Source organism: Alexandromys fortis, unplaced genomic scaffold (assembly GCF_014885135.2).
Source record: "Alexandromys fortis isolate MF-2015 unplaced genomic scaffold, M_Fortis_MF-2015_v1.1 scaffold_31, whole genome shotgun sequence".
NCBI classification, from domain to species: Eukaryota; Metazoa; Chordata; class Mammalia; order Rodentia; family Cricetidae; genus Alexandromys; species Alexandromys fortis.
The window spans coordinates 40,234-59,509 of NW_026067974.1; the positions used below are offsets into that span (position 1 = coordinate 40,234).

The following is a 19,276-nucleotide window of genomic DNA, read 5'->3' on the forward strand; positions in this document are numbered from 1 at the left end:
ATATATATATATATATATATATATATTTAAAAAAAGATGTTTGGTTGGAAAGATAACTGTTTACGCAAATCAATGAACTTTGATGGACTGAAAGGGCTCATTCCCCAGAGGACTAGATCTCAGAAAAGAAGTCATAGCCCAGGTGTTGTGGTGCACCTCTTTAATCCCAGCACTCAGGAGGCAGAGGTAGGTGGCTCTCTGTGTGTTTTATGCCAGTCTGGGCCTTATAGGATAAAGGTTTGCCATTAGTCTGACAACCTGAGGTCAACCCCTGCATGTTGCCGGTAATGCAGTGCAAGTGTGTAGGTTCAAGAAGGTCTGAAATGAAGACTCAGAGACGCTTTGAGAATGAACTTAGCCTTAGCAGCCGCAGGGGTCCCAGCCTCGGTGAAATGAAGCACTTTCCCTTAGCCCTTCGCATTTTTATTTTTCTCTATATTTACACTTTAGCCCATAGATTTCCATATCTCAAAACAGCCTGAATGAAGCTTCCAAAAATACAATGCCAAGTGCAAACACCTGATTCAGGAGGTACCATGGTTTTCCAGAGGGGGGGGGAATGTGGCTATTCTCAGAGAGCTGAATGCAAGATATAATAAGAATAAACTTAAGTAATAACTATTCTGCAGCTAATAAAACAGTACTACTTTTAAAGTAGATTATCAGGGAAGGGCTCCCTAAGGAGGCAACTTACTTTCTCTCTTTCTTTTCCTTTCCTTTCCTTTTCTTTTTTTCTTTTTCTTTTTTGGTTTTTCAAGATAGGGTTTCTCTGTGTAGCCCTAGCTGTCCTGGAACTAGTTCTTGTAGACCAGACTGGCTCCGAACTCAGAGATCTGCCTGTCTCTGTCTCCTGAGTGCTGGGATCAAAGGAATGCATCGCCACTGCCTAGCAGAGGCAACTTTCAAATTAATGTCTTGGCCACAAGAAACAGCCAGTCACTGAACATGTCAGGCAGAAGGAACTGCTCATATGGAGTGGAAGTGGGAATGTCTTCCTAGTGCAAGTGGACAATGGCCCCTGTGGTTTGAGTGGAGTGGGGAGTGGCCACATAAACTAGAGGAGATAGGGCCAGTCAAGCAGGGATGATAAGGAATTGTATGTATTGGGAGAACTCTGAGGCAGTGTATGGTAACTCTGTTTAGCTGAATTAGCGGAAGCTCCAGGAGATTGGTACCTCATAGGAAAGTATTTACGTGCGCTATGTGGTGATCGCAACAACTCCTTAAGGGAAACTCGGCCTTGTGTTTCCTTCCATAGCCAGGACAGTGGCACACACAGGGACGTGACGCGAGTGCCCCTCCCCCCCCAGCTCTACAACTGGGCTGCTCCAGAAGTGATCCTACAGAAGGCGGCCACTGTGAAGTCAGACATCTACAGCTTTTCCATGATCATACAAGAAATTTTAACAGGTGATCCATGTGTATATTCAAAGTTGATCCAAGTCATTATTTTTAAGTTAGAGATTTCCCCCCAGGAAATACTTAGTTTTATGAAAATTCAGAACTTAAAGAAAAAAATCCTGAAGGATCTTTGTTTGTATATTTGTCTGCTTTTCTACCACATAGTCCCGACTATCCTGGAACTAGCTATGTAGACCAGGCTGGCTTTAAACTTAGACAGTTTGCCTCTGCCTACTGTGTTCTGGGAATAAAAGCATGCAGCACTACACCTGGCTTCAAGGATCTTCTTTTTGCTTATTAGACACAAGATAGTTTCCAAGAAATCTTCCTTTAACTATTTACAACTCAGAAAAGCCCATAGATCTGCCTGCTATTGATAAAGCACTTAAGCAAAAAATAGGAAATGGTAGATGCATACCTGATGTCACTTGAAGAAAATGAAAGCCCCTTGAAACCTACATGACTTTGAGTAAAGTACTCACATAACTGAAGACAAAAGGACTCCTTAGAGAGACAGACATATCCGTCCGTATGCATACACACATATAAAACCACATTCAAGTGAGGGAGTAGGCAGAGTCAGCTGCCCTTTTGATGTTTGGAATCCTAGAGGCAAAATTGCACTCTTCAGGAGATGAATTCATGATCTACTCAGCCTGATGTCCAAGCATCAGCTTGTCTCCAAGTCTACTAGGGACACCCATGTATGCAGGAAGCTGACACTAACTATTTTCTGTGTCTGAGGGATTTCCCTGGTTAAGTGACTCCTTGTCCATAATTGGGCCAGGTGGTTTCTCTGGGGGAAGAAAGTAATGTTTAAAGGGACCAACTGAATTGACTAAGTTCTTAACCACTTCTGATTTATTTTTTCTTTTATTTCTCTGTGTTATTCAATATTTTTAAATGTTTTATTGTCATATATTAATTATATATGGTAATTGGCTTTATGATGTTTTTATACATATATATATAATATGTTTTGATCATATTCACCCTCCTTGCATTTCTATTTTTAATTTCATTTTGTGTGTATGTGTATTTTGTCTACATTCATGTCTGTGCACCTAGTGCCTGCAGTACCCAGAAGAGGGCAATGGATCCCTGGAAGTAAGGTTACTGATGATTGTAAGCAGCTATGTGGGTGATGGGAATTGAACTCAGGTCCTCTGGAAGAGCAGCCAGTGCTCTTAACTGCTGAGCCATCTCTCCAGCCTCTACATTACCCACTTTTGCCCCCCCCACTCAATCCCAACTAGTCCCTTTCTGCTTTCATGTCTGTCTTTTTCCATGACCCCATGAGTTCCCTAGGGTTGTATACAGGAACATGGGCAAGAGGTTATTACAGAGACATAGGCAACTTACTTGTGAATACATCACTGAAGGAAATCAACGATTTCCTTCTGTCTTAATCTTATTCCTATCTATTACTTTTTACTTATAGACAACATACCCTGGAATGGCTTGGATGGCTCAGTTATTAAAGAAACCATAGCCTTGGGAAGTTATTTAGAAGCGGATGTCAGGCTTCCGGAACCTTACTATGATATTGTTAAGTCAGGTATCCACGCCAAGCAGAAGCATCGAACAATGAACCTACAAGATATTCGCTATATTCTGAAGAATGACTTAAAGGCAAGCCCTGAAATTGGGAGAAGTTTGTTTCTGCTACCTACTTCATTGGGTTAGAGACCAGGAAGCTAGAGGCCCAAGTTTTAAAAATGCTTGGAATTGAGGACAGTGGTGCATGCCTGAAGATTGATGTCGTGCGAGGACATGGGTTGGGGATGGGATACTGAAGTAGGATCAGGAGTTTGAAATTTCCCTAGACTACATAGAAAGTTCAAAGCTAGTGTAGAGGTACATACTATCACTAGTTCTCAAAAAGTCCCTAAAGTTTTGGAAAGCCTTGTTTTATTATACTGTGTTGCTGAGGAAAGCCTCTCTGTTTAATTTAGAGAATGCGTTAGAGAATTGAGGCGAGATCTGGAGAAGTTGTAGGGTATAATAAAGATGAAGGGAATGGCAGGAGTGGACTAATAATAAACCAGCTAATTAGGATTGATGGCCAGTCTAATAAGAGAAAGAAAGAGATATTTGAGATATTTATGTTTCTAAAAGCACAGATAGCATTTGGATGAATTGAGATGTGTCATTGACAATGTTTTGTTGTAGGATTTTCTTGGAGCTCAGAAAAGTCAGCCAACTGAGAGCCCTAGAATGCAGAGCTATGAAGCCCATCCTGATGTTAACTCCTGTCTAGGACTATCTTCAGAATATCAAAAGGACATTCCAGATGTGGACATCAAAGAGCTAAAGGAAATGGGTATGACTTGAACACACAAAGCATTACTCTGATAACCGAGGGATGTTTTTTAGGTGTTTATGTTTGTGTTTTAGAATTGTGTGTATGTGTGCTGGTACACATGTGCTGTTATGCATGTGTGAAGTTAGAAGACAACTGTGGGGGCTGGAGAGATGGCTCAGAGGTTAAGAGAATTGACTGCTATTCCAGAGGTCCTGAGTTCAATTCCCAGCAACCATATGGTGGCTCACAACCACCTGTAATAAGATCTGGTGCCAACTTCTGTCTGCAGGAACACATGCCACTGAGATGTCTCACTGGCTCTTTTTTTTTTAAAGATAGATTTATTTTTATTTTATGAGTATTTTGTCTGCATGTATGCCTGTGCACCAGCATTCATGCCTGATGCCCAGGGAATCCAGAAGAGCTATATATTTGGTTGTGATCCACCATATAGGTGCTGGGAATTGAACCCAGGTCCTCTGGAAGAGCAGCCAGTGCTCTTAACTGATGAGTCACTTCTCCAGCCCTGTTTTTGGTTTTATTAGAGTCTCATAGCCTAGGCTGGTCTTGAATGCTCAGTCCTTATGTCTTAAGTCTTCCAAATGCTGGAGTTAGAGGCAAATGCCACTCCACTGGGTATCAGTTTACTTTTTTGTGAATCACATGGACACTAGCTGTCTCTTTTAAACTGTATATATAACCTGTGCTGAAAAAAGATTTGTACTTTAGGAAAAAGCTAAGATCCTTAAAATTATTAAGATAAATCTTTTAGGCTATATAAACATAAGGGTTATATGCAGAACTTAATAGTAACTGAATTTATAGTATGATCAGTCATAGGAATTTATCTAATTGCTTAGAAAAGAAAAATAATGTATATGAGGCTCTGTCTACATGTACACCTGCAGGTCAGAAGAGGGCGTGAGATCTTATTATAGATGGGTGCTAGGATTGAACTCAGGACCTCTGGAAAAGCAGCCAGTGCTGTTAACCTCTGAGCCATCTCTCCAGCCCCATAAAAATAATTAAAAAAATGTAAAAGTCCTATCTGCTGACCAGCTTGGCACAGTGATATGGATTTATAATCCCACGATTTGGGAATGTGAGATAGGAGTATCACTTGAGTTCTGAAGTTTGGGGTCAGTCTGAGCAACGGGACCTTATTCTTTAAAGCGCTCAGTCATGGCACTCACTTGATGGCTCCTGTTCCAGCTGAGGAGACTGAGGATGCTTGGGGATGCAGAGCTTGTTTCCAAGTTGGAACGTAGACCAGGCTGGCCTAGAACTCACAGAGATCTGCCTGCCTCTGCCTCCCAAGTGCTGGGATTAAAGGTATGTGCCACCACTGCCCGGCAGGTCTTTTAATTATAGCCTAATCACTGTTTACTTGGACTCTCCTCTGACGGGTGGAAGCTTCCAGAATGTTCCCTTCCATATTTTCATTATTTGTGTCCTTCATCCCATTTCCTGAAAGTTATACCCTTATCAACTTAAGTCATGTGTGGGTCAGCCCTCAAGTTATTCTTGTAGCCATTTATTTTTCCTGTGATACAGTAGCTTCTTAGGCAATAGTCTCCACCACTTTTATCCCATGCTCACCAAAAGCATCACCTCAACTGTTTTAGTCACACATTTAATACACAAAGGAAGCCATGGGTATAGTCCTGAGGATCCAGGAGCCTTGAATTTGAATGTTCTGTCAGTTAAACACATTTAAAATAGTATAAATGAAGCCGAGAACATTCTTAGAAATTAGACCTCCATGGCCCCAAATGTCTATCTTATTCGATGTCAAAATGGGAACTTTCACTTAGCTTAGAAATACCCTTTCATCCTCTGCTGGCTGGGTGTGATGATACACGCCCTAATCCTAGTCTAGAGGCAGCCCTCAATCCCAGCACTTGGGAGTCTGAAGCAGAGGCGAGCAGATGTCTGGGTTCAAGGCCAGCCTGGTCTACATAGTGAGATTGTGAGTTCTAGTACAACCAGGGCTAGGCAAAGAGATCCTGTCTCAAACAACAACAAAAAGAAATAGCTTTTCATCCTCTGTTGAATGTATCTGTTGGTCTTCTGGTAGGATCTCACTCCTAGGAAGGGAATTGGAAAAAATAAAAGATGGTTTTTATGCCTTTTCAAAAGTTATTATTGTTTTTGTTATTTGAGACAGGCTCTCACTATATGGTTCAGACTGACTTAGTCCAGGCTGGCATCTAACTTGAGATCCTTCTGCCTCAGCCTGCCAGATGCTGTGATTAAAGGTGTGTGTATGCCACCTGACCCAGCTCATGTTGTATACCTTGAACAGTAGCCAAGGCTGCTTACCTTGTTTGATTAGTTTAATCATCTGGGTATTGCTATTCTTTCCAACAGGTAGTCAACCCCATTCACCAGCAGATCACTCTGTTCCCATTGGAAAAACAGTACTGACTCCTCCAGTCCTGGATTCAAGTCTGTCAGTCCAGGAACCTGAGAATCCAAATGTTCCTTCTCCTCCTGCTTCCTGTTTGGCAGAAGAGGTCAAGAGCCCCACTGCAAGTCAGAGCAGCCTCTGCAGCTTTGAGATCAATGAAATCTACTCAGGCTGCTTCAACTTGGGAACTGTCAAAGAGGAAGAGTACCCAGGGACTGCTTCATCATCTGAGGGGGATAAGCCAGACCAGGTAGATGAACTTCCATCTCTGGAAGAAGAGCTGGATAAGATGGAGAGAGAATTGCATTGTTTTTGTGAGGAGGACAAGAGCTTTTCAGAAGTTGACACAGACCTTTCCTTTGGGGATGGCGACTGGCAAAGTGATCCCCGCAGTTCACTCAGCCTGACTGAACCAACCAGAGAAGACAAGAGCAAAACGAACAGTTGGTCCAAGACTGATGAGGTTGTCAGTAAGATTGTGCTCAATCTAAAGATTTCACAAGTAATGATGCAACAGAATGCTGAGTGGCTGGGGAAGCTTGAGCAGGAAATAGATGAACTTGAGTTGGCACAGGAGGAGCTGGACAATCAGGGCAGGAGTTTGAGGGATGTTGCATTAAAGTTTGCAAATGCCAAGTATCCGTTAGCTGTGGGCCCTCCATCTTTGACTTATGTTCCTCCTGTTATGCAATTACCAGAGCTTAGGCAGTCAGAAAATGGTGGACATTTTGGCAAAAAGCCTGAGCAACTAATCTGTGGCTGGAAGCCTTTCACACAAGTTTCTGAAGAAAACAGAGAAGACCAGTCAGAGACAAACAATCAGGTACAGTAAGTGGGTAGAAGGAACTGCCTTTGCAGGATCCTTGAGCCAGTATTTCCTGTGACCTGTATGCAGTACCTATAAATAAATGTAGATAGCTTGTAGCAAGGTCCTTTTGGTTTAGGAAATAAGTCCTCTAGGATGGAATTCTGTGATACATACACTCTCTAACCCCCATTCCAAACCAAGAACAAAGCCTTTGTCCTTCTCCATAGTTTCAAATGTATTAGGTTCAGCTATGAGAAATTTGTTTTATAGATCAGTTAAGTATTAGCAATTTGACATAATTCAAAGTGTATAAAGTATTTTTGATATTTTAGGGCTGGAGATAAGGTTCAGTACTTAAACAGTTCTTGCTGCTTTTGCAAAGGACCTGGGTTCATTTGGCAGCACTGACATGCGTCATCTTACAACCACTCATAACTTTAGTTCCAGGAGGTCCAGGGCCTTCCTCCACACATAAATGCACTCAAGCCCACACGCTTTAAAAAAATTCTTTACTCTAAATTCCCCATTAAGTTATTTAAGAAATATTTATATGGGACTGGGAAGATGGCTCTGTAACTGGAGGTTTCTCATTCCACCTGGTCCTGCAGCAGCTTTTAAAATACACACTCAGAGTCTTAATATTACATACTGTTTGGCCTATTACATACTGTTTGGCCTATTAGCTCAGGCTTATTAACTAGCTCTTACAACCTAAATTAACCCATTTCTATTAGTTTATATTGTACCGTAAGGCTCAAGACTTGTTACCTCACATCTTGCTTCTCTGGTGGCTGTTTGCATCTCCTTCCACTCTGCCTTCTTTCTCTCTCTCTGGCTCTGTTTCATCTTCCCAACTAGCTATATTCTTCCCTGCTACAAGCCAAAGAAGCTTCTTTAATAACCAGTGGTAATAAAACATATTTACAGCCTACAGCAGGGTATCCCACAACATGGCTCAGCAGTAAAATACCTGCCAGACAAGCATGAGAACTTGAGTTTGATCTCCAGCACTCATTAAAAAAAATCAGTTATGTCAGTTTTTACCTAGTGCTGGGGCAGTGGAGACAGGAGGATCCCTGGAGGGAACGCACTGTGTAAGTCCGATGTACTTCGTTTTTAATGATTTGTCTCATTTCTGTGCATTTGATGCCACCCCTGAGCTCTTAATTTTGTTGCTGTAAGCTAGGAAAGAGTGAGTACTAAGTTTATTAAAATGAAGTAAAGGAAAGCAAATGTCTCTCTTTTGAATGGAGGACATAGCGTTTACTATTTCCAGAGTATTGTAACTTCTATTTTGTTTTCACAGCACCCTACTGGTAGGCATTACCATCTTCTTATGGGTGATGAAACTGAGCTAGAGACTTATATTATTTCCATCAAGACTTAGACTGGAATCCAGGGTTTAGTGGGCTTGCCATGAAAATCTCTGCTTTTATGTTGCTATACGGGAGAAATGGTTAGCAAAGATTTTAAGTTTCTGATTTCTTTTTTATTTTAACTTTTTTTTTCAAGATAGCGTTTCTCTGTGTAGCTTTGGCTGTCCTAAAACTCACTCTGTAGATCAGACTGACCTTAAACTCACAGAGATCCTCCTGCCTCTGCCTCCTGACTGCTGGGATGAAAGGCCTGCACCACCACTGCCTGGCTCTTACTTATCTTTTTTTTGTTTTGTTTTGTTTTGTTTATCTTTTAAAGTCAAGGTTTCATTGTGTATCTCAGGTCGGCCCTGAACTCACTATGTTGTCCTGTAGTAGAGGCTGGCCGCAAACACACAGCCATCCTTCTGTCCCAACTTAGTGCATCACCGCACTCAGCTTTGGATTCTAGGTTTTTTGTTTTGGTTTGGTTTTGGTTTTTTCAAGGCAGGGTTTCTCTGTGTAACAGCACCAACTGTCCTGGAACTCACTCTGTAGACCAGACTGACCTCGAACTCAGAGATCCATCTGCCTCTACCTTCTGAGTGCTGGATTAAAGGTGTTTGCTACCACTGCCAAGCCTTGGTTCTGTTTCATATACTCATTTTCTGCTTGTCCTCTTTCTCTCTGGGTTCTTGACTGCCTGGGTTCATGAACTCCACATTCTTTAGTAAAAACTTCCAAGTTACTAGATATGAAACATGAAAAGGATATAATCATAAGTTGGTTTTGCTATTTCTATACACTTAGCAAAAATGATTTTGAAAATAGAGTATGAGAGTAAAAAGAAAATTTTGCCTCCCAAAGCAGTGAGACATGTTTGTTTTTTAAGCTGCCGACTGTTCGTGGTCCTGGGAAGCAGAACACAGGTGAACAGTCACCATCCACTGAGGAAGCCAAGGAGAGTTTGGAGAGAAATAAAAACCAAAATAGCAGGAGGTGGGTTAACATTTACTGTTCGTTGTCTCATATGCCTTTATAGGCCCATGTGGCCTTAGGCCACTTTCTGACCTTCAGACATCTAATGACAAATGGATTGTGAATAATGAATAAAAGCAATGCAGAAACACTAAAATGGAAAAGTGTACGACAGGCTAAATCACACAGAGTCCATCAATATCAGTAGTAAAGTATTTTGCCTTTCTAAAACTCTCTAGATAATTTTAAAAAATTATTATTATATTATTATCTTAGAGATATAATCTTACCGTGTAGCCCAGGCTGGTCTGAAACTCACTATGTAGACCAGACTGGCATCATACTCGCAAGGCTCTACATGCCTCTGCCTCCCAAGTGCTAGGGTTAAAGGTGTGCGCCACCATGCTGGAACATATTTATTTTTATTATCTTTTAAACTATTTTTATGTTGTATGCATTGATGGTTTGCCTATATGTATGTCTGTGTGAGGGTGCTGTATACACTGAAACTGGAGTTATAAACAATTGTGAGCAGCAGCTATGTGGATGCTAGGAATTGAACCCAGGTCCTCTAGAAAAGCAGCTAGTGCTCTTAACCTCTGAGCCATCTCCAGCCCCATTATTTTTTCCAAATACTTATTTTTATTTTTTGTGTGTGGATGTTCTGCCTGCATTTATATATGTATACCACATGTGTGCAGTATCTGTGGATTCCCTTGAACTGGAGCTATAGATATTCCTTAACCACTGCGTTGTTGATGAGAATTGGACTCCAGTGCTCTGTAAGAGTGGCAAATACTCTTAACCACTGAGCCATCTCCAGCTCCTTTACATTTGATTTATATGCATGTGTGCACGTGCATGCATGCACCACCGTACTCCCTACCAAATAAATAAAAATATGCAAAACCACATAGTGGCACATGCCTACAATCCCAGCTCTTTGAAGGGAGAGGTCATTTAAGGCCAGAGTGGTCTTTGTAGTGAGTACCAGGCCAGGCTGAGCTACATTGAGACCCTGTCTAAAAACAAACAGAACAAAGCAGAAAAGGGGGCTGAGATGGCCCAGTGGTTAAAAGCACTTGCCGAGGACCCAAGTTCAATCCTTAAGCACCACATAGCAGCTCACAGGCATCTGTGACTCCCTCTTCCGGCCTCTCCAGGCACTAGGTACATATGTGGTGCACAGACATGTGACTCATGTCTATAATCTCAGCATTAAAGGAGGGAGAGACTATCCTGGGCTACAGAGTAAGATTCTTTAATAAAATAAATAAATACATTTCACTTACCATGCTACGCTATTTTTAAAAACTTATGTAAACTTATTTTGAAAAAACAATTTTTTCTCTTTGAGTTTTAGATTTTTTTATTTTGTTGGAAACAAGGTGACTTTAAACTAAATGAAAATGTAATAAAAATATGCAAAAATCCCAGCATAGTGGCACATATCTTTGGTTCCAGCACTCAGGAGGCAGAGGCAGGCAGATCTCTCTAAGTCTGAGGCAATCCTGGTTTACAGAATGTGTTCAAGGATAGCCAGGGCTACACAGAGAAACCCTGTCTTCACTCTCACAGAAGCCCAGAAAATAAAAAAAAAAAACAGTTTTCTTCTTTATTTTTGATTATATATTTAGGATAGTTTCCCAGAAGCAGAATTGTTAGGTTAAAGGTTTTGAACATCTAAGAGTTGTTGCCAAAAAGCTCTTGAAAGAGCTGTCAGATCTGAACTCTTCTTTCTGGTCCAGCTGGGTAGTAGTGCATTCTGGGTAGTAGTGCATTCTGGGTAGTAGTGCATTCTGGGCAACAAGGGTTTCATAGCTGTGCCACAGAGCACACATTTTGTTGTTTGAGACAGTTTCTCTTTGTAACAGTTCTGGCTGTCCTGGAACTCACTCTATAGACCAGGCTGGCTTTGAACTCAGAGAGATCCGCCTGCCTCTGCTTCCCAAGTGCTGGGATTAGAGGCACGCGCCACCACTGCCCAGCCTGATCACACACTTTAAAAGAGTTATTTTATTTATTTATCATTACTATTATTGCTGTTATTATTTGAGACAGGATTTCACTTGTATTCCTAGCTAGCCTGGAGCTCACAAAGGTCTACCTACTCTGCCTGCAGAGGGCTGGGATTAACTGCGTGTGCCACCATGCCCAGCCCTGAGGAGTTATTTTAATGAATGGCAAATCGTTATAGTCATGGAATATTTAGAGGAAGGAAGACTGCAGCTAAAGAAGCTTAGTCCAGAGAGACTGTTCCTCACTGATGCAAGACAGGTGACCTAGCAAGCAAAGCAAGATCCAGAACCCAGAGAAACTGTGTACTTCAGGGTACTTGTGCCATAAGAGCCTTGTTTCAGGGGTTAGCTGTTGTGCTGTCAGTGCTATGGTGGGCTTGGCACCTGAGAACCTCCACATGAACTGTCACTTGTGATTGTCTGATTGGGGACAGGGTGGACTCAGCTATAGTGAAGGACAGATTTTGTCAGAGGAAACTTACAACTGTCAGTTTCTTCTACTTCTGAAAATCTCCCAAGAGCATTATTAGAATCATGAATTTGGAAATTAATAAAAAAAAATAACCAACCTGTGGGGATCTTTTAGCCAAATCTTTTAATTTTTCAGCCAGGAAAGGTCTAGGGAATCAAGTATCCAAGTCAGGAGTTACTCAACTAAATAGTGCACCCTTCCCTGAGTCAAACCACTCCGGCAGATTGGGGTAACCTAGGCTCAACAGGGCTATGCCAGGCTAGGGGTCCTGACAGTTGAAGATGATGGGGTGTTGGGTGCTCCCTGGTGGTGAGTAGAAGTCCAAGTGGGGAGGGATTGTGGGTGGGCTGGTGGGCTTTGAACTGTTAGGAACTTGAACCAACATTTAATTTGTATCTACCTCACTTCTACCCTAAATGATGCAACTTAGGATCAGTATGGAATCTGGGTCTTCTGAAATCTATAATACAAAGTCAAGAAATAATGAAGATGATGGAGAGGCAGACTCAAAATGGAAACGTATGAACTCATTTTTTATAGATACTATTTGTTATCTGTCTATCTATCTCTCTATTTATTTTGAGGCAGGATCTCATTATGTAGCTCAGACTGGCCTTAAAATCATGACCCCCCCAAATATTAGAGTTATAAGCATGCACTATTATGCCTAGCTGATGAATGAAATAATTCTTGAGTATCATCAGTTTTGTTTGTGCTATGGTTCTGGGGATTGAACCTAGGTATTGTGCATGCTAAGCAAGCACTCTACAACCAGGCAACACCACCAGCACCTGTTTGATATCTCTTAAGTATAAAAACAGATGTCTCGTTATTTAGGATTATAAATAACACTGTTGTTCACACACACATACATACATACCCATACTCACCATCCTATGATATAAGCACAGCTCTTCTGATAGCAGACTGTAGAAGGAAATGCTTTTCTATTTTTAAACTTTGTAGATAATACTTCTATTGTTTGTATAAATATACATTGTATAACATTGTAGTGAAACAATACACAGTATATTTACCCCATAAAGATTAAAACGGAGGGCTGGAGAGATGGCTCAGTGGTTAAGAGCATTGCCTGCTCTTCCAAAGGTCCTGAGTTCAACTCCCGGCAACCACATGGTGGCTCACAACCATCTGTAATGAAGTCTGGTGCCCTCTTCTGGCCTGCATACATACACACAGACAGGATACTGTATACATAATAAATAAATGAATATTTTTAAAAAAAGATTAAAACGGAGAGCATACAATGTGTATCACATATTCTGTAATACCCTTTTGTTGTGGTTTACTTGGTGTGTATCTTCTCCCAAAGATGTTAGGGCTCAGTGTAGTCTAGAAAAGTCAGGCAGATGATAATTACTATAGCCTGGGAAATTCAGACAGTAGGTTCTCTCATTAAATCAGCAGTAGGGTCCGTCTGCATGTTCTCTACTGCTTCCTGCTGTTGTTTGGAGTCATAACACGAGTTTTCTATGTCTGTCACAGTTCTAATTCCCTCTACTTAAAGGCAAACAGGCAAGGTAAGGGTGATGAAACTGTACCAGATCAATCACTGTTACCATATGGGTTAAGTAATATTTATCTTTTTTAAGGTTGAAAACTTTGGTTTTTAATGTTTACAGTGATGTTTTAAATGCTTCTTTCTCTTGTGCCCAGTGGCAGTAAAGGAAATGGCAGAGAAAGCAGTTTCCGGACAGCTCCTAGTACCTCCTTGGAGCCCTCAGAGCAGTGTGCCTTTTGAGAGTAAGATTGAAAATGAGACCACTCATTTGCCACGGCCCCCAGTCCGAGGTCCTGAGAGCACACACTGGCCGCACATTGTAGAATATCAAAGGGAAAATGATGAGCCCAAAGGTAGTATAAAGTTTGGCACAGTGGACACCAGTGACTGTGGCAGGAACAAGCACAGCGGACAGACAGGCCTCAGCAGCTTCACCAGTAAGTTCACTGGGTGGGGTTGGGTTAGGTGAACTCTACTTATCAGCTCTCAAGATATGTGCACTTCTAGCATATTCCCTTTGCTTGGTCCTGTCTCCTACTTTTCTGAAAGCCTGTGTTCAAAGGTGAAGAGATTCATTAGTTTCCCTATTACTAAAACAAGGCCCCTTTGTCCAAAGGATGTAATCTCCAAGTGCTGACCTTGTCCTGGGTCTAACCTAGTAAGGAATCAAACTTTTCTTACCTGAGGGTGGAGGTAAGCTATCATTCTCTACTGGATGTTTCTTTGTTTTTGATACAGACTTCTGCTGTATAGCCCAGGCTCACCTGAAACTTGCTATCCTGCTCCCTCAGACTTCTGAGTGCTGGCATTGTAGGTGTATGCCATCATACTCAGCCAGCTTTTTCTTTTTTTTTTTCATTGCATTCTAAGTTGAAAATAAACTTACTGAGGCCATATGGCTTTTGATTCACAGATCATCAGATAATAATTTCAAGATAGATATGGAGTCAAAGAAAGACATCTATAATTGACACTTAACTTTGCAGAAAATCTCTAAATCTCTTGGCTTCCTCTCCGTTTGTACTTTCTCAGAGAGAGAGAGAGAGAGAGAGAGAGAGAGAGAGAGAGAGAGAGAGAGAGAGAGAGAATCCCAAGGATATGGGTCAGTGGGTAAAATGCCTGCTGTGCAAGCATGAAGCTTGAATTTGGATCCCTAGCACGTGGTAAAATTCAAGCAAGACTACCTAGTCCTAGAAACCACAGATAAATCCCTAGAGCTTACTGAACACATAATCCATGCAGTCTGTGAGTGCCAGGTCCACTGAGACAGTGTCTCAAGAGATAATGTGGAGATGCATGCAGGGTGTTTGATCACACTGTGAACCTTGGGATTGCGTTAGTTACTCAAAAAACCTGCCTCTAGCTGTGGTGTGGCCCAACCCTAGTACACATCCTTAGTCCAGGAGCTTTCTGTTTATTGTATTCTATTATTTATTACTTAAATAAAATCAACCATAGGTCAAGAGGCAGAGCAAGCAACTGGTTAACATCAAGTAGCCATAGACAGTAAGAGGAAGTCAGGAAGACGGATAGAGAGATGCACAGGAAGCAGTAGGGAGGGACTTGCAGTTTGGCAGTCTTTTTTGATTTGGGATGGCAGGAGAAGCTCACTTTCTGGGACATAGGTGAAGGAGGAAGGTCAGCTGGCTGCTTTCTCTGCCTCTCAGAGCTAGCAGGTTTTCATGCAAGCATCTGGTTCTGTAGTCTTTATTGGTAAAAGAAAAGGATAGAGACTTAGTTAAAACAGCATTTGCCTTTCTACATGGACGGGGGCAGGCAGCAGCTACAGAGGCGCAGTCAGCAGCTGAGGCAGCAGTAAGATCAGGTGTAGATGCTGTGCATTCATATCAACAGATATGAATAGAGGAAAATACCTAGCATCTTCCTCTGGCCTTCTCATGCACTCGTGTACCTGCATATACCTGTGGAGCCATATATATATGTATATATATACATATATATATAATGTGTAATATATATTACACATCCATGCACATACCAAAAAGAGAGACGAAAAGCCACACAGAGTAGCATATACCTATAGTTGTAACACTTGAGAGATGGAGGCAGGAGACTCAGAAGTTCAAGGTTATCCTCAGCTGCATAGCAAGTTCTAGGTGATCCCGGGCTACATGAAATCCTATCCCAGAAAACCAAACCAACAAACAACAACAGCACAGGGAAATCAATTGCTTGGGGTTTTTGGTATTTAGAATCTATTTATCAAGAATCACTGTTTGTCTGGGAGTGGTGGCACATGCCTATAATCCCAGCACTGGGACACATAGGCTGATGGATCTCTGAGTTTGAGGCCAGCCTGGTCTACAGAATGGGTGGTCAAATGGCTAGATGATCTAGGCCTACATTTTGGAACCAGGCTAAATTAACAGTGGCTACTCTCTGTGTCTTCGCAACTTAGAAAATTTGGCTACCCTTTGAAGAATATGTTTACATCTCTATTCTATTGTTACTTTTGCCTTTTCCTGCTTCATGAATATCACTGAATGAATATGTCCCTGATTACGTTATGATCACTAGGTATTATAAACCCATTCTTCAGAAAATACGAGCCGCCAGAGCATAGTGAAGTCTCTCAAGCAAGTTGTGACACAACTGTGGGTACTGAGAAATTTTACAGCGTAAGTACTGTAACCTGCCAGGACCAAGATGCATTCAAGGATCTAACAAAGTATACCTGAGTTGCTGTTGTGTATTTGACATCAAAATGTTATCTATACAAACTAGATATACTAACTCTATAGGGCTATAGTCAATTAAAGAGTATAGACTGCTTTCAAGGCCAGCCACAACCCTGTCTCAACCCCGCCCCCAAAACCTAACAGGATGTGATACACATAACTGTTGATAATGAATATGATTGTAGTGGGTAGTGGTGGCTCACGCCTTTAATCCCAGCACTCGGGAGGCAGAGGCAGGCGGATCTCTGTGATTTTGAGGCCAACCTGGTCTATAAGAGCTAGTTCCAGGACAGGCTCCAAAGCTACAGAGAAACCCTGTCTTGAAACCCCTCCCTGAAAAAGAATATGATTGTAGGCAGGTATTTCTATCCTGCCAACCAGTTCCCAAATAATTACACAGAGACTTCTTATTAATTATGAAAGCTCAGCCATAGCTTAAGCTTGTTACTAACTAGTTCTTACAGCTTAAATTAAACCATTTCTTTTAATCTACTGCCTTTTACATGACACTGCCCATGCTGCTTCTTCTATGGTTCCTGGTGTCTCCTTGTGACTCTGCTTTTTTCCCCAGAGTTCTCTCTGCCCCCCAAATCTTGCCTAGCTATTGGCCATTCAGCTTTTTATTAAACTAATCTGAGTGACAAATCTTCACTGTGTACTAAAATATTATTTCACAACATTCTCCCCTTTTTGTCTAAATAAAAGGAAAGGTTTTAACTCTAACATAAAACCATAAACAATAAAAACAATGATCAAGTAAGCATTACATTTATGATATCTAGTCTATTTGTATTTGGCATATTTAGAGAAAATACACCATTATTTATTATAACTTGATGAGTCTAAAGCTCTGAACCTCATTTACCTTTTATCATAACTAAAGAAAACTATAACTGTGACTATCTAGTCTTAAACTCTATCAAAGATCCCAGAAGGATATAATATTACCTGAGTAAACAGGAAGTGTAATGTAAACCACTTCCAAACCTATAGAAATGACCGACATCTATCTACCTGTAATGTTGGGGCATCTTTCTTTGGCCTACAAGCCTAGAATATCTGAAGCAAGAATTTTTAAAGGATTGTCCTACCCTGTCTGGCAAAGTTTGACAGTCACTTTTCTTTGCATCCTCCATTTTGGACAGCATACTGTCAGCAGTCAAGGCAAGGGCAGTTTCTTGTCCATATGGCTAGCTTTTGCAATAAAGAAAGCAAACTCCATATGGAGGTTCTTCAATATCCATTATCCTTTTTTGAAGTAAATTGGCTCTTCCAGGAGCAGACATGTCTCACTGTCATGAAAAGCCTTGTGTCATTAAAACATCTAAAATGCCATATTCTATAGATCTCTGAAGTGTTTGAGGACCACCTATCTAAAATATATCTCTGTATGACCTTGAAAACATACAGAAAATGACATGTTTGGTTGTTATGGGTAACTAACTACAAACCTGTATTTTTTATTATCCTAAGTAGTTTGTAATAATAACTTTCAAGGACTAAAAATTCACATTGTTCAATGAGCTGTATAGGCATAACAAGAGTAGAAATGTATATATAGTATGTTTTAGCAAAAATTAACCTTAAATTTGTATTAATATGTAAAAATACATGCCAGTGTAAAATATTTTATACTAGTGGTTGTTCAGAAGGAGACTCAACAATCTACCCTTTTATCTCATTTTATACTATATCCCCTTTTTTCCCTTTAGAAAGAGATCCTTGAATCTAACTTCTTTGTTTAGTTTTTATTCCTGACCATAACAAATAAGAACTTGTAACCAACCCCCCTAAATGATGACAGACATCTATAACCCATCAAATGACCAACCGTCATCCACCCCACTTCTTGGTAATGTGGGCGTCATGTTCTTTAGACTGCTTCCTGTTGTCTGGGGGCACTAGAATCTTTAGGAGACCCTAGGAAAATTGAGATAAAGGTCAAGTACTGGGAGCATTAGCTGTATCATTTGTTGTCTAGTCTCCTTGCAGTGGGAAAGTTTAAGGCTTATCTGAAGTCTTGGCTGGAGTAGTCTGTGGAGCCTGGACTGCCTCAGCCAGAAGCCTTGAAGTTGTTCTGGATGCAGAACTCTCAGGAAACTGCAACAGAGGTGCTCTGATAGACTGAATCACCTGGCCAATCGTTTCCTTGGTGTCTGGTCCCCTTGCTCTGAAAACACATAAACTTTCAAAGATAGCAAAGATATGTGTATTAGTACAAGTATGGAATGTATGGCATGAGCAAGTCAAAGATGATGCTTTATGTTTGAGCAGGTAAAAGGCATATGTCAACTTTATAAGTTTGTTTGGGCTGTATAACCAAGCTGTAATATAAATCTTTGTCCATGCCATATGAAAGGATGATATGTAATAAGTCCTGAGGACTCTGTAGCCAACAAGATTCATCACGTCTCATCTCGGAGCTCTTCCTATATTACACATCACCTGTCCTGTAGTCTTTCTTAGCTTCATCCCCCATGTCTGTAGCCAAGATACTCAGGAGATCTCTTCCCCACGCCCCTGGTAAAAATATGAACTCTATTAATCTGGAAGGAATCCATAGCTTTTTGTTTCTACTGAACACAAAACCTCTCTCCCAATGCAACACATTGTCTGACTTTCTTTTGAAGTTAAGACATTTAAAATATATGTAGGTTGATTTAATTTAGCAGTTTCCATAATCCAATATCTCTCAGCAGCTATTGTTTTTATATATTAGCATTCAAAAAATTGAAGTTAATAAGATACCATATAGCTGGGCGTTGGCGGCTTATGCCTTTAATCCAAGCAGGCGGAAGGGGCAGGCGGATCTTTGAGTTCAAGGCCAGCCTGGTCTGTGAGAGCTAGTTCCAGAACAGGCTCACAAGCTACAGATAAACCCTGTCTTGAAACCCCCCTCCCCCCAAAAAAGATACCATATAGGATCCAGACTCCCTGTGTATTTCTATCCTTATGTGGCTTTTTTTAAAATCTGCTAATCTTTCAGAATGTTTTTATTGACAGTTACTGGACAAGTATAAGGCATGTTAACAGGCTCAGAAGTGAAGCACGGAGTTTGTTCATTCAGCAGCTCCTCTTCTTTGTACCAGATAGTACAGTCTGCCCCTGTGCACTTGAATGTGTATTGCTCACAACTGTTAGAGCATGCAGACCATGTTCAGGGACCACCATGGAGAATGTCTCAGAATAAGGAGTGAGCAGCTACAGACTAAGTCACTAGGTACCACAACTCACAGGGACACAAGTAGAAGGCGGCCAAATCTACCACTGCTACAGAGAACACGCTGGCAAGCATGTTTTTGTTTCTT

General features: G+C 41.1%; 1 protein-coding gene across 1 annotated transcript in view; it reads left to right on the forward strand.

Moving 5' to 3' along the window:
* Tex14 (testis expressed 14, intercellular bridge forming factor) overlaps window positions 1–19,276 on the forward strand; it is an 83,015-nt gene that overhangs the window by 30,337 nt on the left and 33,402 nt on the right. The window contains exons 6-13 of the mRNA XM_050156906.1: window positions 1,259–1,410; window positions 2,843–3,033; window positions 3,574–3,724; window positions 6,077–6,939; window positions 9,172–9,278; window positions 12,178–12,266; window positions 13,425–13,706; window positions 15,808–15,908. Of these exons, the coding sequence (XP_050012863.1) occupies window positions 1,259–1,410; window positions 2,843–3,033; window positions 3,574–3,724; window positions 6,077–6,939; window positions 9,172–9,278; window positions 12,178–12,266; window positions 13,425–13,706; window positions 15,808–15,908 (1,936 nt within the window). The remainder of the gene's footprint in view (window positions 1–1,258; window positions 1,411–2,842; window positions 3,034–3,573; window positions 3,725–6,076; window positions 6,940–9,171; window positions 9,279–12,177; window positions 12,267–13,424; window positions 13,707–15,807; window positions 15,909–19,276) is intronic.